The following is a 26,782-nucleotide window of genomic DNA, read 5'->3' on the forward strand; positions in this document are numbered from 1 at the left end:
AACAGGCTTCTTTTATGTCAAGTTTTTTTCAAGCCTGAGCATGCTAGCCCATGCTGTAGTTACAGCATTGACCTCGATCCGCTAACATGTTTTGTATAACCTGTTTACTTCTGCTCTTTTTACTGGGGCTCACTGCTGGACAGACAGACTATGTCTGTACCAATGCCACAATTACAGGTGCGTACTAAATAGCTTGGAGGATTTTAGATTTTAAATTTAAATTTTTCAAATTCATAAGGAAACTAATATTTCACTGAGTGCGTTATTCGTGCTGTTAGTGAATGAAGAAGAGGTTCGAACACCTAAAAATAAACTTTTGCAAAATAGGCCCTTAATTACTCTGGTTCCTCTGATATAAGCCTAAAGCCATATTTTAGATTATCAAAAGCCAAAAGTTTGGATGAAGTTTATGTTTATGGGGAAGATCAGCAAATCTGTTCGTTTGTGAAACTTTCTATTTGGAAACAATATCTCTACAGTTAACCTATTAATACAGGTTCTCTGTGCAACCCTGTACACACTAGTTTAGTTCCTAACATAAACTTGTGGCAATATAAATAGGAGTAATTCTTATAAACTATGGCATTGCTGCCTTTAAATATGTTGCAGGTCAAATACAGGTAGCCATACTAGTTAACAACTACTACGGCAGCGCTTGTGATAAAGTCGCTCCAGAGTCAACCGTAAATCCACTCGGCGATAGCATCAGGCTATGGACTGGTACGGCATTACCGGAATCATTGACTATAGGACTGCGTGTTCTCGATGTCTGTGGAGATGTTGACAGAGCTAGCAAACTGATTCATGAGTTGGTACCTTGGAGCAGTCTGTCTGAAAATAATATAGCAACAGACATATGTACAGCTGCTGACTCTCCAGTCAGCGTTGGTAAGTAATGTGATCTTGAATATGATCTTAGCATCAATGAGTATGACCTTACCAGTAATATGACCTTAGTAGTATACAGTATCACTTTAATATTAGATAAAATGACCTTAGTAGTAGAGAGTATGACCTTAGTAGTAGAGAGTATGACCTTGGTATTACAAAACAACTGTTTCACATGGATATTGAACTCGGAACTAATATCTGTGAAGACAAGTGTGCTATCCACTATGTCACATAGCTTATATGCTCAGTTGTTATAGAATAACTGTTCAATTCAGCTCGCATGAAAATCATGATTGCGTGAGAGATCATGATGCGCTACGATTATAAGCATAATTATTCCAAGTTGCGGCAAGTAGTCTGAGGACTTGGTAGTAGTGCACTTGGTTTCACATTCATGCATTTATAAAATGCATGGTTTTGATTCCAGTTAGCTGCAATATCTTTTCTAAAAGCTCCGACGGAAGGAGGGACACAGCTCTTATGGTAAAGATTTAGACTAGCCTAAGTTACTCAAATTCATACAATTCATATATTCAATCTATGAATTCAGAAGTTAATCAAAACCTTTTTGTATTACTCGTGCAACGCTGAGCATTTAACCAGTGACTGTCTGTCTGTCATGTGCCCAGTTATAACAATAAAATATAAATGAAAAATTGCTTTGTATTGGAATTGAACTTGGAACTACCATTTTTGCAGACAGGCAATTGTGGGTATACTTATTACACCTGCCAAAATTTGAGAACGATTGGTTAAATACATTAAATCTTTTATGGTGATTGGTTAGTTGTGCACATCTCACACTTCAGCTAGCACGACTGAGCTACTAAAAAAAACTTGCCTAGACTTGCCTGGACCAAAATGGTATAAATATATGTACATGGAGCATAAACTTAATTGAATTAATAGCACACAAAGAAATAAACGAACACCTTCATTTAAAAGTTAGAATGGTAAATGCTGTATATGTTGCTTAAAAAAATGTTTGAAAAAACTTTTTATTGCCAGTACAACACTAGGAATTAAGCTAGACAAGACATACTTTGGCTAAAGAATGGCTGTAATATCTTCAGTCTGCAGTATCTATTTATTATGTTTTTGACAACATAAGCAATTGCAATGAAGCTTGGATATTAGAATTTCAAAAAGTTAACTTAAAAATTGTTAGGAGAATAAGTGGAATCATTTTATCAATTCTACAACCTCTATCATCTTTATGGATACAACATAGAAATGGTCTTAGTGATGGTCTCTAAGCTGAGCAATGATAAAGCCTTACCTTTTGCATCTTGTTGAAACCTGAGTAATAACACTTTTTTTCTTCAGGGTAAGAAAACTACTACTACTAGCTCATGATAAGAAAATTACTGCATGTTTGAACCCAAATGATAGTTAATATATAATAGTTAACAACTACTCAAGCGCCTTACTCAGGTCACTGATATGTTAAACTAAAAATTCCTAAGTGTGGTATTGATGCCTTCAGCAGATTTATATTGTGTTCAGTGCAGCCTTTCTTAGTTATAGAAATGGAAAATAACCTTTGTGATATACACACTTGAATGAGAAATAATTGATAGCTGTCATCACTCCACATGACACGACCAGATTATTCTTTTACAGTTCATGTCTTTACTACCTAATAAGTCTCGCGTTACTAGAGCTCCTGAATGCCTAGCTCATTATTAGGCCACTGATTTCGCCAGCGTCAAATAACTAATAATACCGATTCAATACAAATGGATGAATGAGCTCAACAAAGCGGCTGTTTGATGTAATCTAAAAGCCAATAGGTACAGAATCCTTAATAGACGTTCACTCCGTAAGAATTTAGTCAAAGAGTTTATGTAGGTATTTTAACTCGCCTACCTGGATGACTCTATTCAGCAATGCTATGCAAATAATATTATGTATCAATGTGATTAGCTTATTACCAGGAAGGTTTGCTTTCACTCTTGACTCAAGAGTGAAAGCAAACCTTTCTGGTAACTGGCAAAACATGTAACTCAAGAGTTACACGTTTTGCTTGAGTGCAGCCGCTAGATAAGCTCCTGTAATGCCTCAACAACTAGAGCGGTCTCTATGTGTGACATAGCACCATGTAGTAGTACATTATATGATACTCAGTGTGATATATCATCATACAGTAGTACATTATATGATACTCAGTGTGATATATCACCATACAGTAGTACATTATATGATACTCAGTGTGATATATCACCATACAGTAGTACATTATATGATACTCAGTGTGATATATCACTATACAGTAGTACATTATATGATACTCAGTGTGATATATCACCATATACATGCAGTAGTACATTATATGATCCTGATACTTTAGCTGTTTTATACTGAAGCTCTTACATGTAATGTACATACCTCTCATGTAATAGCCAAAACCTTTTTACTCTACAGGAATCATATCCACTTTCCAGCCAATCAGTTATGAGCTGACTAGCTTGATTTCTAAAGCAAGCATCCCATTGGTTGTTGCAAAGGATGGTTACCAAACTGGTGTTGGGTCACCAGACTACATTAGTTATGCTGTTGGAGATCCTCTGCATGTATTAATAGAAGTAAGATTTAGTGACAAAAGGTTCCTTTGTTTTAATTTTAGCTCCACTCTAAGAGTCTTTGTATTTATTCATGTCGCTCTGACACTCATTTTTCATGTAGCTGCGTAACTGTGTAACTGTGTAATTGTGTAACTGTGTAAGTTGAACTTTATTTGTTTTCAGAGCTTATTATAATTGCTGTCTTCTGTAGATACTGAGCAAGTTTATGGTAGCTTTGAGTTGGGATTTCCTCACCGTAGTACGTTCAGATGATGAAGCTGGTTTGAACAGCTATGAAGCATTCAGAAGCCTCAGCTCCAAGTATTATCTCTGCATAGACAAAGTAATAACAGTAAGTTCAGAGCAATTTGATGAAGAGATAAACACAGAAGGAGTTGTTTACCTCGGCTCTGAGGGAATAGGTAAGTAGAAGCGCTAGCACATGTCTCTCTTTACGCATCATTAAAACCCTGTGAGAATGTTATAAAAGAAAATACGACAAGTCAGGATTCGACATTTTCCATCAATTGTGTTGAATAGTAAAACCTCAATTTTAGGTCTGAGTGTGCTGACACTGGCCGACTTGAAGGATAAAACTTGGCTAACAACTTTGAACATCAAAGGTTTGGAGTTGCGAGGTCCTGGCAAAGTTTACTCAGTGATCAGATCAGGAGAAGACCTTGTGACTCAGGCATTAGCTGGATTAGGCAAAGCCCTGCATTCTACAATATCTGAGGGCTGCGAAGCAGGTACAATATTGCTTGTCATAATCTGTTATGTGTGTGTGAGTGTGCGTGTGCGTGTGTGCGTGTGTGTGTGTGTGTGTGCGTGTGTGCGTGTGTGCGTGTCTGTGTGTGCTGAGAGTTAAAATAAGTAAAATTGAAAGCTTGTCTAGCCTTGTAAAAGTTGAACAATGTCAGGCGCTCTGTTATAGGTTGGGTCTAAAGAGTCATTTATAGACCAGGTTTGAAGCCAATGGGAAGAGTATCTATTCGAATATTTGAAACAAATCTTTTTTGTGGTGATTTGAATCATTCAAATTGATCTTTTTTGAACAAGTGTTAAATTGATTTAGATTTGAATTTGAAAAAATTAGTTATTTACGATTATCTTTTGAAGTTGAAAAAAGAAACAGATTATTAACAGACATTTTCCCATGCAATCTGTTAGCAGATATGTGATTGGTTATGTCAGAAGTACTGTACATGTTAGCTCAAGCAGCCTAGGTCTTGTGAGGTTACCATTGAAAGCGGTCCATGTAATATGATGTTTGTATAAGAACCTTCAGCCTAGTGCTGGTTACCGTGCTCTATCGATGGTATTTTCAAGCTTCAGATATTGATAAAGAAAATAAATCACCAAATGGCAGGCAGTAAAGATAGGCAGATTGTGTCTCTTAATTTAACCGTTTGATATCTTTGCTTTCTGCTAAATTGGCTAATATTAGATAGAGTGTTAGATATCATTCGGTAATCATTTGGTCGTGATTGATTCGAACTGGTTTCAAATAAAAAAGTGATTTGGACAAACCTTTCCTAAATGCGAGAACAATGTAGTACAGTCTTTAATAGAGAGCTGTGTTATTCTCCATAGGCAATGGGCATGAATTCATGGGCTCTCCATGGGCCTTGAAGTTTAGAGTCGTCCCGCCCTAACAATTGTTTTGACCTTCCAACGCTTATCTATAAGACTGTATAGAAGACAAGCCTCCTTCTTGCTATCATAAACTAATCATAAACTAAAACATGATAGCACTACCAGTTTTTGTCTTCTGTAGAATTTGAAAACCTTAAAATTTGTTCTTTGTTTTAGAAAACTTTGAAGCGTGCTATGATGACAGCTTTAAAGAGAATCTTTTGACTGAGGCTGCTATCGAGATTAATGGTCCTAAGAGCTACACAATCGAAGAAGATGGAAGTGTTACATCTAAAGACAGGCCTGATACTGGCACATATCAAGCTTTCAAGTATCCTTCTAGTGAAATGGTAAGCTCTTACAATCATTTTTACCCACATCACGTTATAGCTGAACAATGATTAGGAGTCGTCTGCACACTGAAGTGAATTCATACGGTAGTTAAAAAGCTTTTAGCTGTAGTAAGTTGTTGTTCTACAAAATAAGCCTGAGTTTAAAGTGGCTCTTGACTAACTAATTAATTTCGAGTCGGCTTGCTGCAGATTTATTTTTTATAAAAAGTGGAATAAACATAAAATTTAAAGTAATGCTTTATGGCTTAAACTTTACATTATATAAGTCTTTTAAGTGTTCAGTCACAAATACTAATTTATTCATTTGTGACAATAAGCAAATTTACCCATTTGTCAAATTACTCTTCAGACTATTGTGACTATGTTACATTGATGGCCAATATAAGAGCTTTTACTAAACATTGTATAGTCATAAAAGATGCAATCAGGATTGTAGTTACCTCTTATTTATTTCTGCTTGTCTTACTTTTTTGGTACAAGCAAATTGCTAAATAAGATTTTGAAGCAACACTTTTACCAGGTACATAGATATAGAAAGAAATATAACATTCTTGGTCAGAACTAATCTTCATTGTAATAAGCACTTGTTTGACTCGAGTTTATAAACTAGTGGCAGTCAAAACTTCTTTCACCATAAAAATAGCACTCACAGCCTTGATTGAACTGGTTCAAAAAACTGTACGATTAAAAATATTATCCAAGTCCTTTTACACTGTTGTTTATATTATAAAAATAAGACCACTCAAGAATGATTTTAATTCTCACCTACGATTATATTGAGCAAAATTGGGTAAAACAGTTGCAGTCAAATTTAGTTAATTATTTTCTCCCTTGGTATCTTGCAGATGAGGAGTTATCCTAACAGGTTGTGAGGGTAGATTTGTACACATGTATTTAGTCATAACATGACCACATTTGAGGTACTAGCGGGTAAGACCTAACATAAAGTTTTACCTGTTACACTTTGTGTGTAGGTTTTTCTTTTACAAGCACACAAAAGTCAATATTACAAACAAAGCAAATATAAGCAAAGCAAGTGTCTGAAGGTGTAGAGGTGAACAACTCATAGAAATTACAATGCTAAAGACTAAAGAGCAACTCACCCACTTTGTTTTTGTACAAATGTATTTTGCAGCATTAGATATAGCCACATAGTCATACTCGCTGATGTAATTGTCTGGTTGCACCAATCATAGTCTGGTAGAATCACTCGTCGTCTGGTAGTACCAATCATAGTCTGGTAGTATCACTCGTCGTCTGGTAGTATCACTCATAGTCTGGTAGTATCACTCATAGTCTGGTAGTATCACTCATAGTCTGGTAGTACCACTCATAGTCTGGTAGTATCACTCATAGTCTGGTAGTATCACTCATAGTCTGGTAGTACTACTCATAGTCTGGTAGTATCACTCATAATTGGGTAGTACTACTCATAGTCAGCTAGTATCACTCATAGTTGGGTAGTACCACTCATAGTCGGGTAGTACCACTCATAGTCGGGTAGTATCACTCATACTCTAGTAGTATCACTCATAGTCTGGTTGTATCACTCATAGTCTGGTTGTATCACTCAGTCTGATAGTATCACTCATAGTTTGGTAGTATCACTTATTGCTTTGTATGAGTACATATCATAACTTGCTGTACTAATTTCAGATTTATCTACAGTATGACACAGGGTTGAATAAAGTGAAATGGTTCAGGTATATCATGCGAAAATGGGTTATTTATGTAGATTACTCACCAAGTAGTTTCAAGTCTAATAAAATGCTATTTTTAACATAATATGTCGACTTTTCTGACTGACATAAAAAAGTGCATGATTATAGACAAATATATTTAATAATGCTGAGTCTGTTGACAACTGAATCTCACTTTCATCCCAGCAGGACATGTTTCTTTTCATTAAAAATGAAAGAAAATGAATTTCCTACGATTCCTAATAATTTTTTTTTGATATTGACTCATTTCACACTACAGCCTCCAGGGTCATTTTACTGGGAAGACAAGCCAAAGACTTGCTAAGTGATAACTTCCTATGTATATGAAAGTAGGTAATGTTCTATTTTTCTTCGACTAAAGCCTGTAATGTAAAAGTTTCGCATATGCATAAGCTTTGTATATGAAGAATTATAGTTCTGTTGTACAAGACAAAGATTGAAGAGTCACGAAGCGTTCTTCTAGAATACTAAAGACAAACTTTTACAGAAATTTTTAAAGATATTCGGCATTCTATTTAATACAACACAAATTATATTATTTTAAGTTCTGTTCATAGTGAACATGATAATGCTTGCTTTTCTGTACGGGCTTGTTCAAAGTCTTTGTTGTAGTAGATGCGACTCCATACTTTCTTTTCATCTCTAACAGGTGGCCACCATCACGCTGTCTGGTGTTACACCAGATTCGGGTTTAGAAGAGCCATCTTTATGTGACCCAACGGTGACAGACTGCCGTGACCAGTGCAAGCATCTCCAACGTAACTACCTCTACATTCCTGGGGACTGGATGATTGTCATGTCCCTTCCTATTGGCAAAGAGTAAGATCTTGTTATTATACTATTATTGTTGTTATACTATTATCGTGAATTCAGTAAAAGTAATAATAGAAGGTATTCCTCATTAATAAGTACATATAATCAAACCTTTCCATACCTCTACATACAAACTTGACCAAGTTTACTTCTAATCTGATGTAATTTCCAACATATGATTTTCGGAGCTCATCAAACATTACAGTTTTATCAAAAAGAGGCCAGTAAATATTAAAAGTAATGTAAACTATTTCAAACCGAATTATTAAAAATGTAAGCTAATAAGAATACATAAAGTAAGTTTGTTTAAAATATATTTAATTAAACTTAGAGACATTATGCTATGTATCACTAGTACGACATTCTCCTCTAAGTCTATGCATGGCAAAGCTTACTCGGCACGGTTTGCAATGTGACGTTACTCTCGTTGAAAAGTCTCGATTCAGACTTTTTGATCTCGAGTTTCCTAAAATTACAAGATTTCGAGACTTTGCAAAGTAATATATAGCGGCTTTCTCCACTTCTCCGAACGTCAAATTGGCATGAAATCAGGAAAAAGCAATTAGTGCGAAAACATCTAAGAGCCTCTGACATAGCTGGTAATTCCAAACTTTAGTAGATGGTCTTTGTCAAAGTGAGGCTAAAAGAGGTGAAATATCAGCCAAAATGCAGAGGAAAATTGTCAAAATTTAGTGTCCCACAGTATATGAATCTTATACTTATGTTGTTTTATGGTTTTTGCATAAATGGCCTAAAATTAACTCCAAAATAAATTTTAAATTTGACTCCAAAATTAACTCTTAAATTAGCGCTTACAAATATAGTAAGAAGTCTATAGTCTCAATTTAAAATACAAATCAAAACCGCAGTTTCTTCTTTGTCTCACTAAACTTTCAAACTTGGAATTTCAGTTTCCCACATCTTAAAGGTTTATCTCGTTGCAAACCCACTTACCATTTCTTTTGCCTGCCTTTCAAGTAAAGTTGTGAGAAAACCTGTTTATATTGATGATTACATTATTTGTTCAATTTGTCACATACAATTTAATTTTGTTTTAATTCATTTGTGAATCTATATTCAGAAATCTCAGTGTTTGTCTTTTTGCTAAACCTTGTGTCCAGTTATAGCAATTAAACCTTGTGTCCAGTAATAACAATTAAATTCTAGCGATGAAAAATCCGCATAGCAGTGGATTTGATCTTGGGATCATCAGACTTAGAGGCAGCCAACTTAACCATAAAGCTACGCGGAATACAATGGATTCATTGGGCAAATAGTCATTACATTGGTTAAGATACTTACCCTTAAAGCGCTTAGTTGGGGTTAATAACCGTACTGTTGAGTGTTATGCATAACGATTGTTAAGCTGACCCAAAACACTGGTATTATTATAGTAAAGATTTAGCTTTCTAGGTAAGTTACTAGAATTCGTCAAGTAATTAGTCTATTACCCGTCAATGCATTTGTTTTAATGTTATTGTGTGGTTTATCACCTGTTTTATTTGTTGAGCAACTATCATGCATTTGTGAAATGTGAAATGAGTCAAAGAAATTGCACCCTGACTACACTTACAAAAACGTTTGCTGTAACACGTAACGCCTGTAATACATAAAAATATCAAAAAATATTACCTTTGTATATAAAGGATTGACTGTATCATTTTTATTAGCTATACATGTAAGAAAGTTTGTACAGACTTACATTAGGGTGGTACCACTAATATTTTGTTCATTCCAGAGCAGACCCTAGCAACCGTTGGACTTGTATCGGGTTCACACAAATCGGGCTCTACAGAGCTCAAGTGGCTTCGTATGCCTTTTCTATCCTTCGCGAAAAATACCCAGCGGTATTTGGTGAGAACACTGGACTGCTAGTGCTGGACTCATGCGGAGATAAGTTAAAAACAGCTGGCGTGCTATATGATATTGTCAGAGGTGACCTTGACTCTGAGATATGCGACACAGAAGATTCAACCAAATGCTTTAACCATACTAAGATTGCTGCCTTCATTGGAGACTATAGCAGTGCCGTCAGTCAGCAGGTAAGGTTATCAACATTTACATAAGCAATAAAAACAGATGAGCCTTTCAGACTCTCATGACCTTTCAACAATTATAGCAACTCGGCTACAAAAGAGAAGGTTTTAAGAGATCTAGGAGATAACAAGGAGAGCTTTACGAAAGTGTGTATACTGATGTTGATTGAATATAAGACGTATGGCATGTACTTCTTTACCTTACCGTTAATACTGCGCTGCGGTAAAAAACAGAATATATTAGTAGATAACTAGGCTACAAATATTCAAAATGAGTGAAACATAAATTTCAGCGAAGTCTCATGACTATATATACATGTGCATACAAAATGCATCAAAACATGTGGTTTGATGAGCCAATAATTCTAGAAAGCAAGGCTTGGCATGCAATCAAACACAACTTCTCAAAAGTTTTTCAGACCTAAATTATTGATCGTTCAAAATTGTTTGTACATAGCCAATCAGTGAACAGAGATATTTGTACATGGGCAATAAGTGAACAGAGATATTTGTACATAGCCAATCAGTGTACAGGATTATTTGTACATAGCCAATCAGCGAACAAGAATATCTGTACATAGCAAATCAGGGAACAAGAATATCTGTACATAGCCAATCTATGAACAGGGATATTGGTACACAGGCAACTAGTTTAAAGGTTGACTTGCAACACAATTCACATTACAGTTATTTGGTATCATAAGATTCACCATGTCTTACTCTGTTGTGTTGTAGGTGCAAAATATGTAGAAATGTGCTTACAAGCTCTTAAAAGCTCAAAAACGAAAAGCCGCCGTAGATTGGAATCCGTTTATTTCTCTGACGTTGTCATTACAGTTTGGTTATTGTCCTGTCACGTGATGCTCTCACTTGAATTGAAAGGCCAATAAAAAGCTCAATATAAAACTTATCGTAGCACTAGTTTATGACAAACACTTCGGGTTTTACTGAATACCCCGTATCAAATATAGATGCTCGCTACTTTACAGTTTTGTTTCGGCTTGAACTAATCGTCAAGTCGTAATCTGATCATGTGACCCAATACTTCGAAAGTAATTTTTTCAGCACTTTTCGATTATCACAGGCGACCAACAGGCTCGTCATGATTATCAGACAATGATATGTACTCCTTTGAGGTAAGGTTAAAAAATTAAAGGAATTTTTACAGTAAGTTATAAGATATCAGTGCTAAAAGTGACAGCATTACGGTGACGATAAAATAGACGCGTAAGAATGATAGACATGGTTTTATTGAATGTGTGAAGTATATTTGTGAAAATATTTCGACGAATAAGGTTGCATGAAAGTGTAAACAGAAACCATCTACCACAACTACGTCACATTTGAGCCATTTTGGAAAGAGAATCCAAACTACGGCGGTCTCGTGTGGCTGCGATTAACTGTTCGTTTTTGAGCTTTTAAGAGCTTGTAATCACATTCCCACATATTTGCACCTACAACACAACAGAGTAAGACGTGGTGAATCTTTTGATATCAAATAACTGTAATATGAATTTTGTTGCAAGTCAACCTTTAGTGGAGACATCTCTTCATTGTCAATCATTGAGTGATAATATTGGAATGTAGCCAACAAATATTCTGGAAGCCAACCGATATTCTGGAATGTTGTCATAATGTGTTAACTTATTAAACGATTAGAATAAATCAATTAGGTGATCACAACTCTCAGGCTATTGGTCATGTGCCAAACATTCTTGGCTATTCTCCACGATTCTATGTTAGTTACAAATCCTTCACCAGACTTTGCCAGTTTACTCTTTCAGCTTCATATGCTTCTTACAAGCTAATAATAGCATTTAAATATCTAAAACAACATAAAAGATGTTTACAATCAGACAAAAATGTCATAAAACCAAAATGTCAATCACTATTTAGTAAATGTGCATGTAGAAATCTTTGAAACCCTCAATAAAGATGTTGTTGACATATATAGCCTACAACCTAAATTTTTATTGCATTCCTGTTAAATTAACAACAGATAAGTTAACAGGAATGAGAACTTGAATGGGTGGTAATGTTTTCTCACGCTCAAGTCTGCTACCAGGAACCCGAGAGTTTGAACACTCGCCTCAAGATCTTAGCCGTTCCCAATAAAATGCTTTTTTGCAACTGAATTTTGTTGATTGTAGCCGATATTTGGGTCAGCCATCTTTGATATGCAAGTGTTGCTCTTGCATGCCAGCACTATTCAATTTCCTCTCATAGTGGTAGATATTTCTCCACTTTTTCCTTTCTTCACTGGCTATAATTATTGTAGTCATGGCCTGCTGTTATATCTATTATTAATAGTAGCCTTCTCTCTTTTTCTTCGCTATCACAATGTCTGACTGATTGCTCTCTAACTTGTAGGTTTGACAAATAGCTCTAGGTCTGCATTTGAATCTAAAAGTTGGCATTCAAATCTGAATATGTATCCATGTTGATCTCAATATACTTCTCTAACACCAACAACTACATTCAAACAGTAAGTGAATTTAATCAAATATATTTCAGTAACCACAAATATTGATTATTGATAAACTATTACTCATTTAGATACAAACAGTGCTAGAGGAAATCCCAATCATTCAAATTTCCTACGGAGCTTCCAGTATTACCTTGAGTGACAGAGAAAGATTCCCATATTTTCTTCGAACAAATCCTCCTGATGGCCTGCAGGCATACTTTATGGTCGAGCTGCTAAAGAGAATCAAGGAAGACAGTCGACAAACGGTGAATGCTGTCAACATTCTCTTTACGGATGGACTATATGGGCGCAGTGGCGCTGAGGTAGGCAAGACCTTGACATAGTCAAAAGCACTTCACAGATAATTATATTTGACATGACTTTTATTTAATTGGTAAGGAGACCCATTTTTTGTTATTTAGGAAGTGAAGAAATCTTTGGCTCAGACAGATATCTGTTTGCACCTGGAGAGAAAAGTCAATGAAACTAGATCGAACGATTTCGAATCACTTGTGCAAAATATCTTGGAGCAAACTGAAGATGTTAGAATTATCATAGCTTTTCTGGACCCACCAGTGAGTTCCCTTGTTATTAATATTCTCAGAGAGTTCTGGACCCAGTGGTATGTTCTCTTGTTATTAATATTCTCAGGGAGTTCTGGACCCAGTGGTATGTTCTCTTGTTATTAATATTCTCAGAGAGTTCTGGACCCAGTGGTGTGTTCTCTTGTTATTAATATAATCAGAGAGTTCTGGACCCAGTGGTATGTTCTCTTGTTATTAATATTCTCAGAGAGTTCTGGACCCAGTGGTGTGTTCTCTTGTTATTAATATTATCAGAGAGTTCTGGACCCAGTGGTAAGTTCTCTTGTTATTAATATTCTCAGGGAGTTCTGGACCCAGTGGTATGTTCTCTTGTTATTAATATTATCAGAGAGTTCTGGACCCAGTGGTAAGTTCTCTTGTTATTAATATTATCAGAGAGTTCTGGACCCAGTGGTATGTTTTCTTGTTATTAATATTATCAGAAAGTCCTAGACCCAGTACGTAGTAAGTCCCTTGTTGTTAATATTTTCATAGAGTCGTCGACCTAGTTGTAAGTTTCTTTGTTATTAATATTCTTAGAGAGTTCTGGACCTAGTTGCGCGTTCCCTGGCTTTTGTTAATATTATCAGAAAGACCGTGGGTCTACCAGTAGGTTTTTCATTGTTTACTATCCCATTACAGTGTTCTAAACCGCTCGTGCTCTCAAAACGGCTAATATTTTTGGTAACTTAGAGGCTAAGATTGATTGTATGAGAAATTCCTAGACAAATCAATAAGCTCTCATGTTGTTTTTACTCGTATCAGAAAGTTCTAGAACAGTTAATGATTATAGATGCTGTTTCAGAAGTATTTTACATTATTCTCTGTTCTAGGAAATATACATGTATGTGAGCTCATCTCAATACATACATATATCTCAATACATAAATCTCAATGTTTGTCTTTTTGTTAAAACCCGTGTCCAGTTAGAGCAATTAAAATCTAGTAATGAAAATTCCTCATGGCACTGGATTTGATCTCAGAACCTCCGGATCTAGAGGCGGTGAACTTGACCAATTAAATTACATGAAATGCAATGGCTTGGTTGGGCAAATATTCATCACATTGTTTAAAATGCTCTCGCTTAAAGTGCTTGCTTAGGGTTAATAACTAGCACTATTGACTGTTACTGTCACAATTGTTAAGCTGGCCCAAAACGTGGGCATCGTTTTAGTAAAGATTTTATTAAAGATTTAGCTTTCCAGGTAAATTACTCAAATTCATTAGGTAAAGAAACTCTCTGATGGCAACTAGTATATTACCTGTCACTGTTTATAAGCTGTTTTAGATCTTCAACAAATGTGTAGGATCAGAAGTAAGAATGTTGATGAAAAATTGATATTCTGTGCAAAAACTTCTTCATCACTCGTGCAACTCTGGGTTTTCTTTTTTTCAACTACAATTATATAGTTTTGTTTTTATGAAAAAATTTAGCTCTACATTTCCATTTAAAAGATGTTTGCACTCTCTTGGCGACGTGTCTAGCCTGGGTAGGTGAGACGACGTCTTAACGTAAATGCTATAAACTAGCAAATCAGTCAAAAATATCTCATAAAGGCAGTTTGGAGATGTTGAAGCAAACATTATTAATTTGGAATGCACGTTTTGCTGTCACCCATAAAGTTTTCTTGACACGTTCAAAAATGCAATTAGACATTTCCATTCTTGTAAAACCATGCGAATGCATGTTTGTATCAATTTATAAAGTCATGTCAGAGCTGTTCGACCTCTCAATACAAAATCGACTACAAACACAAGGGTTGGTGGAGATATAGAGTAACTAGAATAGTAAATTACACAAAGCTTTAGTGATTGCGTAGCTTTACTTATCTGCATCATGTGTTTCAGCATGTGAGAAACTTGATGGATACTATTGGTCTCCCACAGTACCGCAACTCGTGGCTAAGCCATGGCTTCAGCTTTATATTTAGTGATACATGGAATGATGACCCCGAACTACTTGATAAATATGGAGAAATTGTCAAAGGAAGTTTCTCATTTAAGTTCAATGCAGACTTTGAGGTGAGCATGATTATCATGAGGTAACCATGACTACCATGAGGTAAACATGACTATCATGAGGTAAGCATGACTATCATGAGGTGAGCATGATTATCATGAGGTAAGCGCTATGTAAATTGACTGTCTACTTGCCTGCTCACACTAAACAAGTTATTACTGGCTGTGTATCTGTAGTGTAATCTGGCTGGGCCGGTTTCAGAGCTTGGAAGCCGGAATGGTTAGAGAAAGAGTTACGGTATATTGAAATCTAAGGCTAACCTATGCATAACATAGTCATCTGTTTGTTATTTTACAGAGTGAAAATCTGGCCAGCAATTTGACGAATCGAGTTTTGCCTACTGTGGAAAATGTAAATCCTTGGCTGTCTACGCTAGAACAGGAAGTAGGCGAATGTAAACTAAGAGGAAACTTCATGAGTGAATATTCAGCGCCATGCATATCCGCCCAAGACCTCAGTGCCTTTGCTAAAGAGTCTTACTCCCTGCATATGATGAAGGCTTTAACAACAGCAACCGTCGCACTCCATAACCTAGCCTTCAACCACCTTGATTCAAATCCTAACTATCTCTTTGATCCGGACACGATAACATCGCGTTACGATTCCTTCTTACAAATCAAAATACCCCAACAACTAGAGGGAGGAGTTCCAGACCACCAGCCATTCACTCAGAGGTCAGCTGATAGCGATACTTATGGTAACGGGAAGGTGGGATACACCATCTATAATATCGATGACGAGCCTGAGTATGTAGCGATTGTCCAGACAGGTTACGATAAAACAGAAGAGCTGGGAGCATTTGAGCAACTAGTTTCTTTCTACAAATCAGGGCAAGTGAAGAAAGACATAGAGAGCGTTCGCCCGGAGTGCGTTCCAACAGTCGCTGCTACGACGACTGTGGAACCAGAGAGAGAAGAACTATCTTCAACCTTTGTCGCACTTATTGCCATCATGGGGGTCATCTTAGGCGTCATCATCATCTTGGCTGCAATCTATTTTGGTCACAGTGAGTAATCTCAGGGTCTGCATGTGGTAATTAGAGATATAAATATGGTTTATGTTAGAGATTTATAGTAATGCTAAAGCTTGCTTTTTTTAGCCCATAGTATGGTGTTTCACTACTAACAAGTTCACAGCATTTTAGTGTAACGCCATAAAAAATGACATCTATTTAACCATTGAAATTTTATTGATACCGTGTCGATAGGGCTCTTAAGGTGTTGCCATGTTTAGAATCAGCTCGTTACCATTCAAGGGTGTGAAACCCTTAAACATGAGACATCTCTCTCTCTCTTTCTCCCTGAAAACAACATCAGCAGACTGGCTTGAAAAAAGAGCTTGCTGCATCTTTTTCTTTTTACTTGTAGTTTTTAGTGTTTTTCAATAAACTAATGAAAAAATAATATAGAATGTATAGTATGTAATATAGAATGTATAGTATGTAATATATACATGTAGTGTCTGAAATATAGTACAAAATAACAAAAAGTGATTATTTTACCAACAGTACAATGTAAGTAGATAAAGGATAACTTATGAAAGGAATAATTGTCTGTGGTTTAATGTAGACATTAAATGGTTTCTTTATTACCTCATTCATAGCAGAAGGTAAAAAGCTGTGTCAAGATAATACAACTACAAATTATTTTAACTGATGTTTTCATTCTCCTGCTCAAAGAAAATGGAGAAACGCTGCATAACTAAAAACACAGTAAAGTTTACATCGCCAGATGCTTCCGCGTCGTGCCTCCCCCTCTCTACATCCTCTTTTTCTTCTCTCTCCTCTTCCTTAAATAATGAATGAACTTGTGAAGACAAACCCTTATAGTTTGACAATATGTGCTCCGGTTGATATTCGTTTAATAAGCATTACAAACTTACAAACTTTAATATCTTAAAAAGTATAAAGATAAATCACATTTGTTTATGCAAACATAAATTTGTTACAGAGTGGTGGACAAAGAGAAACAAAGAACGTGACAGCCAGTATGCTGATGTTTCCAGTGAGTATAGAATTTTCAAATCACCTCAAAATGTTTTGCAGCTCTATTCATGCTTAACTAGCAATTTCACAATGTATTTACCTCTACGTGATGGAAGGAATTATTTAAAGTGAAAATCTAGTGAAAAGTGCAACTTTAAAAACTCTTATGCAGAAGTTTGGCTGTATTGTTATCAAAACACGTTTGAATAATTTATGTAAGCTAATATCATATAGATGATTACATAAATCATGTAATATGTAAGAATAATATTTAATATAAAACATACTTTGAAAGTTAATGCAAAACATACTTTAAAAAAAATATTATGTAAATAAAAATCAAGTTTTTAATTTGCATGTATTATCAGCTACACATGCAGGAAACATGACCTTGCTAGGCTGATAGAGTTGTCTCACCCTCATTAACATTTGATTTATGAAAATTAAAGTCTTCCCTTTTACATAACATTGAAACAACAGCTGACGAGTGTTTAGGGGTAGTTATAGTATCACAGTTGACCTTTAGTGACTTTTAGTGACCTTTAGTGACCTTTAGTGAATGCTCATTCAATTGCTCGACGTTGCGCTCAATAAACATTTCACAAGATTTTTTAGTGTCAGGCATGGATTTTACGGCAGACGCAATACAAGTGCTAACTTGTTCTGTTGTATTCACAACTTGAAACAGAATGGTAGCATCTTGATTTATTGGTGAGAACTCAATCAAGCAAATTAAAATTTTGAGCAAGATTTCACAAAAATCGCTGTTGGCATCACGTCGGTTTAAAAGGTTTGAAATTTTTATTAACATGACGGTTTTTTACGTTCAAACCTTGCAATAAAATATAGTTGCAAACCTCACTCATTTTTGTTTTGGTGAGTTGGTGTGTGTATGCTTGCATGTACACATCAACTCATGTGTGTATGCTTGTGTGCATGCAAGCATACACATGCTGAGCATGTGTATGCTTGCATGTACACAAGCATATGTATAAATTATATATATATACATGTATACTAGCTGTGCTACCCGGCGTTGCCAGGGTAATAAAAAAGTCTTCGGACAGAAAATTGATTTGTATTTAACACATAACAATAGTTGCCGTTCTAAGATTCAAACTACATATCATGGGAGAAGTGTTTTGTGTAGTTGAAATAGATTAAGAGAGAAAATAAAAACAACTGTAAAGGTTTTCAAACATTGTCAAATAACTGTAACTTTTAAACTTCACCTTCACATCATGAGGAAAAAGTTTTGTACAGGTCAACTAAATTAAAAATAAATAAAACAACTGTAAAGGTTTAAAAACAACTGTAAGTTCAAAATTTTATATGTTGAAAGAAGTGTTTCATTGAAATAAATTAGAAGGAAAAATAAAAATGTAAAGGTGTTTAAATGTAAATGTGAAATCATTAGCAAGTAATTGCTAAATATTCGAAGTCAAACATTTAAGTCTATTTTTCTACGATTACAATCCAAACTTATTTGATATACAATTATATGATTTTAGTTCGTTTCAGTGTTGGCATGCAAAAATTGGCTCGTAGGCTAATGTTGTAGACTATAGGTACTAATCTTCATCATTAAAAATAGTGCCAAAACACTATGTTAACTTTAGTAACTATAGGTTCCTACAATGACTTTAGTGAATTTTGTGGTTATGATCTGCATGTCCAAGATAATATAACATCACAATTTACTATGTGGAGAATTTTTACTGTCGAGACAGACAGACGTATGACATACGCTGAATCTACATGTAACTTAAATAATTTAGTTTACTAAACACATACTTGAGAAAAAAGAGGTTTTAGTATGTTATTTTAGTAAACCTTAAACTATTAACATTAGTTTTTTCATTGCGAACCATTCTTATTTTAATGGATACCGAATGTACAGTATAACGGGTGCGGATAACTCGCCATGGCAAGTTCAGCAACTTATATCTTTTAATAATGTATATAATCAGTACACAAATTGCCAATTTTTAAGTCTGAGATAAATTAATGTCAATATCGTAGGCCGAATAAATTAGCCCTAATAAAAAAAGACGAATAAGCATCGCGTTGCGTGCACATGTACTTACGTCTCAAAATATTTCTGAGCAGAAGCATCGTAACCCGTGGGCGCAATTCTAAAATAATTAGCTTGCGCAAGGGGTATGTGATATAAGATAACGTATGTTGTTCTGGCTCAGTGGTAGAGTGTTCGTTCGAATAAGAACCTCGTCGATGCGTTCGTCGTGAGTTCAAAGTGATCAGAATACAAAATTTTAATATCAAGATATTAAGATCTATAACTGGAGAAACACACATACACACATCTCCACACACATACTTTGAGAAATATATATATATATATATACATAAATATATATATATATATATATATATATATATATATATATATATATATATAGAGGTATATTTCTCAGAGTATGTGTGTGGAGATGGGTGTATGTGTGTCCCTCCAGCTATAGCTATTAAAATCTTGATTTGAAATTCCGCATTCTGATGCGGAATTTCAAATCAAGATTACTATATACATGTATATAGTAATATTCAAATCAAAAAAATTACTAGGCCTATATATATTTATTTGGTATATATATTTGGTATATATATTTGGTATATATATTTGGTATATATATTTGGTATATATATTTGGTATATATATTTGGTATATATATTTGGTATATATATTTGGTATATATATTTGGTATATATATTTGGTATATATATTTGGTATATATATATATATAGTAACTAAAAGCAGGTGCAAAAGCATATAAAAAAGAGAACTCTACACTAAAAACCTAAAAGATAATTAGTGGAGTATGAAATATTTGAAAAAATTATTAACAAGAAAGGAAACTTTTAGTAGTTGCGCTACAAATTTGTTTCGTGCGATGCACTCATCAGACGCAATTGGACTGAAATCTTTCGTCTATATAAATATATATATATATATATATAAATATAAATATATATACATGTATATATAAGAAAATTGTTTCCTTATCCCAGTTAACCTATATGGGTGGTAATTTCTGCTCTAACTCTTGTCCTCTACCAGAGACCTGGGAGTTTGAGCACTCGCCTCAAGATCTTAGCTGTTCCCAATAGCGCACTTTTCTGCAACTCACCTGAGTTGATTGCTGTTGGTATTTGGGCAAGCCACATTTATGCGCCAGTGTTATTGCCCCCAGTGCCCCAATGACCATTGGAATTACAGTTGTTCTTACATTCCAGCATTTTTCAATCTCTTCTCCAAGAGGGAGATATTTCTCTACCTTTTTCTATTTTTCTTTTTTTTGCTGGCTATATTGTAGTCATTGGGTACTGCTATATATGTTATAGTAGCCCTCTTGTTCTCCTTGTCTACCACCACTATATCTGGTTGGTTTGCTAGGACATGCTTGTCAGTCCGGATGTAGAAGTCCCAGGATCTTAGCAAGGTCATTTTCATTGACCTTACCAGGAGCTTTCCACAAGTGTTGTGGTTTATTAAGGCCATACTCATCACATAAACTTCTGTACACAACACCTGCAACATGATTATGCCGCTCAGTGTATGCGTTTCCTGATAGCTGCATGTATCCACTGATGATGTGTTGGATGGTCTCAGGTGTATCTTTGCACAGTCTGCATCTACGATTGTTTCTAGTTTGATAGACTTGTTTGGAGTTGCCTTGTTGGAAGCACTTGCTCCTGGGCTGCCATGAGTAGCGACTCTGTATTAGCCATTAGGTTTTTTCTGTTCAGCCACATATAGGTGACCTCTCATATGGAAATCAACCAAAATGAAGGATTTTCAGAATTTGAGTTAGTAACACAGCCAGATGCAGAATTTTGTAAAGAATTTAAAGCATTTTGAATTTTCGAGTTAGCTTAAGTAGTTCATGAGATATTGCAAACTTTTAGAAGGCACGTCAGCCAAAACTCTCAAAATCTGAAACGGAGAAAATCGCGAATAAAGATGCGACGCACAGAAATAGGTTGTGTACGTTAGGTTCTCCTTGAATACGACCATTTGTATTCCACTGACTGAGGTGAAACTTGGTCTATAGCGTAAGTAAGCATGCTGAAACAGCTGGTGTACACCATTTTAAAGTCAGGACAACAGGGTATATATATATATATATATACATATATATATACCGTAAGTCCTTATGCTCAAGCCGCGCGGCTTGTCGTTGGGCGCGGCTTCTGGTTCAAGGTCATAAGCCGCGGCTAAAGCCAAGTTTTTAAAACTTATGTGAGGCTTAGGGCAGCTTCTCAATAAATGTGGTCTCTGCTCAGTTCCGCGCTATAACCATAGAATCGCAGTCATGATACACTTTTATGTACGGGATTTTTGGCGACCTACTCGTTTATTTTCAAGGTCATGTTTATGGAATGCTTTAGACTAAGGAAGAATTTATCGCTAATGTTTAACTCACCACAGTAGTGCTGCACGATATCTTTGCATGTACATGTACATTCGATTATTTGGTCTCAAAATATATCGAATATCGAAAAATATTGAACATTGGAGTTGTCTTCTTTTGATATATAGCGTTAGGCTTTAACATGAGTGATATGAGGGAATATTGGTTAACATCAGTTGAAAAACAGGAGTTGTCACCTCTTTACAATAAAGAGAATAGACAACTCCATTTTTAAAACTCCATTTTAAAATCAGCCGATATTTCGATAAAATATCGGCTTCGATATTCATATCGACTTGAAAACTGACCAAATATAAAATCATCCACTGAAATATATCGTCATATCGAATTATATCGTGTTATCGTGCAGCACCACACCACAGTCATAGGTTATTAAAACCGTTTCATTCTTGACCGGCATCTTTCCATAAACATGAAGCTCTCTAACAGCGCAATAAAAATCTAGCTGAGACATGGCAAGTAAGTTCTTGATGCAAGGGTTTAGGAATTTTAATTCAAACTTGGAAGTAAAAGAAAATTCTTTTCACATGTACTGATGTAGCCTGTTTTCTAATTCAAGAGGACGGAGGTATAGCGAAACCCTTCTCAACACTCTCGCTCCTGAAGGGGTCAAGGACGACAAAACCTCAGTCATTAGCTGCAGTCTGTGAGCATACGCGGCTTGTTGGAGGATTATTTTTTCTTTCGTGAATCTTCTGGTTTTGAGGACAAGCCGCGCGGCTTGAGCATGAGGACTTACGGTATATATAGATATATATACCGTAAGTCCTCATGCTCAAGCCGCGCGACATGTATATATATATATATATATATATATATATATATATATATATATATATATATATGTATATATGTCATATATGTACAGTTGGTAAGGTATTGGGACCGTGATCATTAGGTCCTCGGTTCAAACCCCAACAGCTTGAACAAAACAACAAAACAACAGCACTTTTCTGGTGGTCCTTAGACAAGACCCTTGCTTGTATAACGTCTACAACCTCTATGATGAGTGCAATAACCAAAGCCATGCCGGCTCGCACGTCGCCCGGTCAAACAAGGTCCGCGCTGCCTGTAGCTGAACCAGGACAAGGCAGTGAAAAATGGGCTACTGGTTCAAAACGGATGAAATGGACTCGGACTGATAACACGGACCTCATGCAGTGCTACTTTATGAGTGAACCTCAAAAGTGGGGCTACATGGGAAGGATGCGTCAACTGTGGATAAACATGCGCCCTGAATTGCCACTAACCGCTAAGCAATTGTAGCTCAGAGGAGTAACATAATCAAGCGACACCTCATATCAGAACTTGAGGTAGATGAAATTAGGGAACAGTTCACCCAAGTAACCTCAGCCAATGAGGAGTGCATATCAACACACACTGTCATGTATACACGATCATGTGTTGACTCACGGGTTGAAGAAGACATGCACTTGGACCTTGACCCAAGGGTGAGAGAGCTTGCGGAAAATATCATCAACAAGATGTCAGCTGCTAATGATTACGGAAGCAGGATACCACTACGAAGAGTTATTATGGCCATACCTAAGAAGCTGTTAGAAGACATTAACTTGGCACTGGAGTCGATCTCAACTGGATCAATCAGTGAGACTAATGCCTTAATCTACAGTACAGCAACCGTCATCTTGGAGGAGATGGATATTAAGCCACTGCCAACAAGGCTTCAAGCCATTCCATCCTGGCAGCTGAGGCTACAAAATAAGATCAAGGACTTGCGCAAGAAAGTTAGTAGGCTCAGTGAGAGATCTAACCACAGTTTGGAGCATCCAAAAAGGGAAGCCGCAATAGAAGCTCTAGAATCTGCCAAACAGCAGCTAGTAGCACTCTCGGCACGACTGAAGTTGTACACCAAAGAGCGGGATAACAAGAGAATGAACAAACTGTTCATCAATAATCCATCTAGAGTGTATTCCCAGTTCAAAGGTGAACTGCGGAGGCCAATGTCTGAGCCTTCCCGATCTAGCACTTCAAAGTTCTGGAAGGACATCTGGGAGAAAGAGACTACTCATAACACCACTGCAAATTGGCTGAAGAGGCTTAAAGAGAGCCATCAACACACTGTGGCTCAGCAAGAACTCACCATCAGCGAAGAGGACATCAAGTGCAGAGTGCAGCGTATGAAGAACTGGGCAGCACCTGGCCATGACATGATTCAAGCCTTCTGGTTAAAGAAATTGACATCACTTCACACTAGAATGGCTAAGCAGATGGAATGCCTAATAGAACAAGGTGACCATCCAGAATGGCTGACCAAAGGACAAACTGTACTTCTGATAAAAGATCCAAAGCAGGGGCCGATTCCCAAAAACTATCGACCAATAACGTGCTTGTCCACCACCTGGAAACTGCTCTCAGGAATAGTTGCAGACAAACTGGAAGAGCACATGAGTCACTATATGACCAGGGCTCAGAAAGGAATTGGGCGCAACACCCGAGGAGCCAAACATCAGTTACTGGTGGATCGGACGGTCTGTCAAGACAACAGGAGAAGGCAAACCAATCTTGCCATGGTTTGGATTGACTACAAAAAGGCCTATGACTCAATTCCCCATAGTTGGATACTTGAGTGCCTCAGTATGTACAATGTTCACCCTGCTCTTGTGGCATTCATCAAGATGTCAATGACTAAATGGAAGACGAAACTGGAGGCTAATGGCAAAAAGCTGGCGAGTGTAAAAATCAAGCGAGGCATCTATCAAGGTGACTCCTTATCACCGCTGCTCTTCTGCATATGCCTAAACCCTCTAAGCGATATGCTGGAGGAGACTCAATATGGGTACCAGTTTAAGAGTGGCACCAAGATTAACCACCTCTTCTACATGGATGACATCAAGCTGTACGCTAACAAAGAAAGGGACATTGATTCTCTAATACACCTCACTCAGGTATACAGCAAGGACATCGGAATGACTTTCGGTATTGAGAAATGTGGAAGGCTAATTCTTAAGAAAGGCCATTCTATGGTCACAGATGGCCTAAGAATGCTAAATGGTACCATCAAAGATATAGAAGAAAGGTACAAGTACTTGAGGATTATGCAAAGCAACATCAACCACGAAGCCGAGGTACGTCACAAAGCCATTACCGAATACAAGAAACGCCTTCGGCAGGTCTTACGGAGCCAGCTCAATGCCAAGAACCAAATCGTGGCAATAAATACCTACGCACTGCCAGTAATAAGATATCCAGCAGGCATAATAAAGTGGACTGAGGAAGCCATCAAAGAAACAGATATAGCAACTCGTAAACTGCTGACCATGCATGGAGCACTTCACCCAAAATCTGATACTACTAGATTGTATCTTGATAGGAAAGATGGCGGTAGGGGCTCAAAAGTGTACAGCAGACAGTGAAAGAGGAGGAGCAAAACATCAAAACATATGCAGCCTCCATGGCCATTTCAGATAAGTTGCTAGCTGAATTTCAATCGGCTACTCTTACAACGGACCTACGCCCTGATGATGAAGAATTTTACTGACACTCGAAACCTTTTCATGGTGCTTACCACCAACAAATATCTAAGGTTGGCGATCTTCACCAGACATATATGTGGCTGAAAAGAAGAAACCTAACGGCCAATACAGAGTCGCTAATCATGGCAGCCCAGGAGCAAGTGCTCCCAACAAGGCAACTCCAAACGAAAATCTATCACACTAGAGACGATCCTAGATGCCGACTGTGCAAAGATGCACCTGAGACCATCCAACACATCATCAGTGGATGCAAGCAGATAGCAGGAAACGCATACACTAAACGGCATAATCATGTCGCAGGTGTTGTGTATAGAAGTCTATGTGATGAGTATGGCCTTAATAAACCACAACACTGGTGGGAAGCTCCTGGTAAGGTCAATGAAAATGACCGCTAAAGATCCTCTGGGACTTCTACATCCGAACTGACAAGCATGTCCTAGCAAACCAACTAGATATAGTGGTGGTAGACAAGGAGAACAAGAGAGCTACTATAATAGATATAGCAGTACCCAATGACTACAATATAGCCAGCAAAGAAAAAGAAAAGGTAGAGAAATATCTCCCTCTTGGAGAAGAGATTGAAAAATGCTGGAATGTAAGAACAACTGTAATCCCAGTAGTCATTGGGGCACTGGGGGCAATAACACCGGCGCATATAATGTGGCTTGCCCAAATACCAACAACAATCAACTCAGGTGAGTTGCAGAAAAGTGCGCTATTGGGAACAGCTAAGATCTTGAGGCGAGTGCTCAAACTCCCAGGTCTCTGGTAGGAGACTCGAGTTAGAGCAGAATTTACCACCCATACAGAGTATTAGGGGTGAGGAAACAATTACATATATATATATATATATATATATATATATATATATATATATATATATATATATACCATATAATGTATATATATACATTATATATTATTATATATTATTATATACTTATATATACATTCGTATATGTATATGTATGTGGTATGCATATATATGCATACCACATATATAATATAACATACATATATGTGTATGTATATATAACATGTTAACATAGGTATCCGTCAGCCGTCAGGTAACTCTATTTTTAGATTACTCTAGTGATGTGAGTCGTGACCAATTGCAAGGTGCCCAAAGGTACATGACGTGTCAAGTGAGAGACCCGTATTCGTCTGAAGGTATATTCCTTGTTTCGACAAAACTTTTTAAGTCAAGCTTTCATTTGTTTTAAAAGAAGTGTGAGCCTTATAACTAAGTAGCTCTGTGCAGTTTTTATTTATATTTACGGAGCAGCTCAGTGACAAAACCGATCATTCATTAAAATTTCACATTTTGTTATCGCGGAATTATCTCTGATGTTGGAAGAATGAAGTATTAAGTTTATAGTTCATAAATTATGTTTTTATCTTATCTGAGAGTCACTCTTAAATTAATCAATAAATTTGATTGATTTGTTCTCAGGCCCGATGGATATCTATCAGTCACCCACGAACAACACTTTAGTTCGAGGAATGGACAATCTTGCATACACAGAAAGTGAGAGTTGCTCAGTTCCTTCTGGCAGAGCGAGTGGTTCAAGTGTTATTGTTAGAAACCCTCCAGCATCTCCACCACCTCCAGTACCTACTCCAGCACCAGTACCTACTCCAGCACCAGTACCTACTCCAGCACCAGTACCTACTCCAGCACCAAGAATCAGTGAAGACATTACCACGATTTGTGAAGATGACAGGTTAGGTGATGCCATGGTTCACCAAATTTAACTACTGTACCTACA

General features: G+C 36.6%; 1 protein-coding gene and 1 long non-coding RNA gene across 2 annotated transcripts; one reads left to right on the top strand and one right to left on the bottom strand.

The window, feature by feature from the left end:
* Positions 1-437: 437 nt before the first annotated feature.
* Positions 438-2,865, bottom strand: LOC137393158 (uncharacterized). Its single transcript, XR_010978277.1, has 2 exons — positions 2,761-2,865; positions 438-831 (listed from the first exon to the last, which is right to left on the bottom strand). It is a non-coding gene; the product is annotated as an uncharacterized lncRNA (long non-coding RNA).
* An 813-nt stretch (positions 2,866-3,678) lies between these two features.
* On the top strand, positions 3,679-26,768 carry LOC137394088 (uncharacterized). Its single transcript, XM_068080807.1, has 11 exons — positions 3,679-3,877; positions 4,013-4,204; positions 5,268-5,440; positions 7,814-7,983; positions 9,716-10,019; positions 12,570-12,807; positions 12,907-13,055; positions 14,913-15,086; positions 15,382-16,090; positions 17,034-17,087; positions 26,467-26,768. Exons 1-11 carry the CDS (start codon positions 3,682-3,684, stop codon positions 26,766-26,768), a joined length of 2,661 nt encoding a protein of 886 aa, XP_067936908.1. The 5' UTR covers positions 3,679-3,681.
* Positions 26,769-26,782: the final 14 nt, after the last annotated feature.

The sequence above is a fragment of the Watersipora subatra genome, chromosome 4 (genome assembly GCF_963576615.1).
Source record: "Watersipora subatra chromosome 4, tzWatSuba1.1, whole genome shotgun sequence".
NCBI lineage: Eukaryota > Metazoa > Bryozoa > Gymnolaemata > Cheilostomatida > Watersiporidae > Watersipora > Watersipora subatra.

What these genes read in the sequence shown, in the direction of transcription:
- LOC137394088 (XM_068080807.1), top strand. Translation starts at nt 3,682, where the DNA reads ATGGTAGCTTTGAGTTGGGATTTCCTCACCGTAGTACGTTCAGATGAT. An exon ending in TCCCTTCCTATTGGCAAAGA is followed by an intron (nt 7,984 to 9,715) that starts GTAAGATCTTGT and finishes TGTTCATTCCAG; the next exon opens with AGCAGACCCTAGCAACCGTT. An exon ending in GCGCAGTGGCGCTGAGGTAG is followed by an intron (nt 12,808 to 12,906) that starts GCAAGACCTTGA and finishes TTATTTAGGAAG; the next exon opens with TGAAGAAATCTTTGGCTCAG.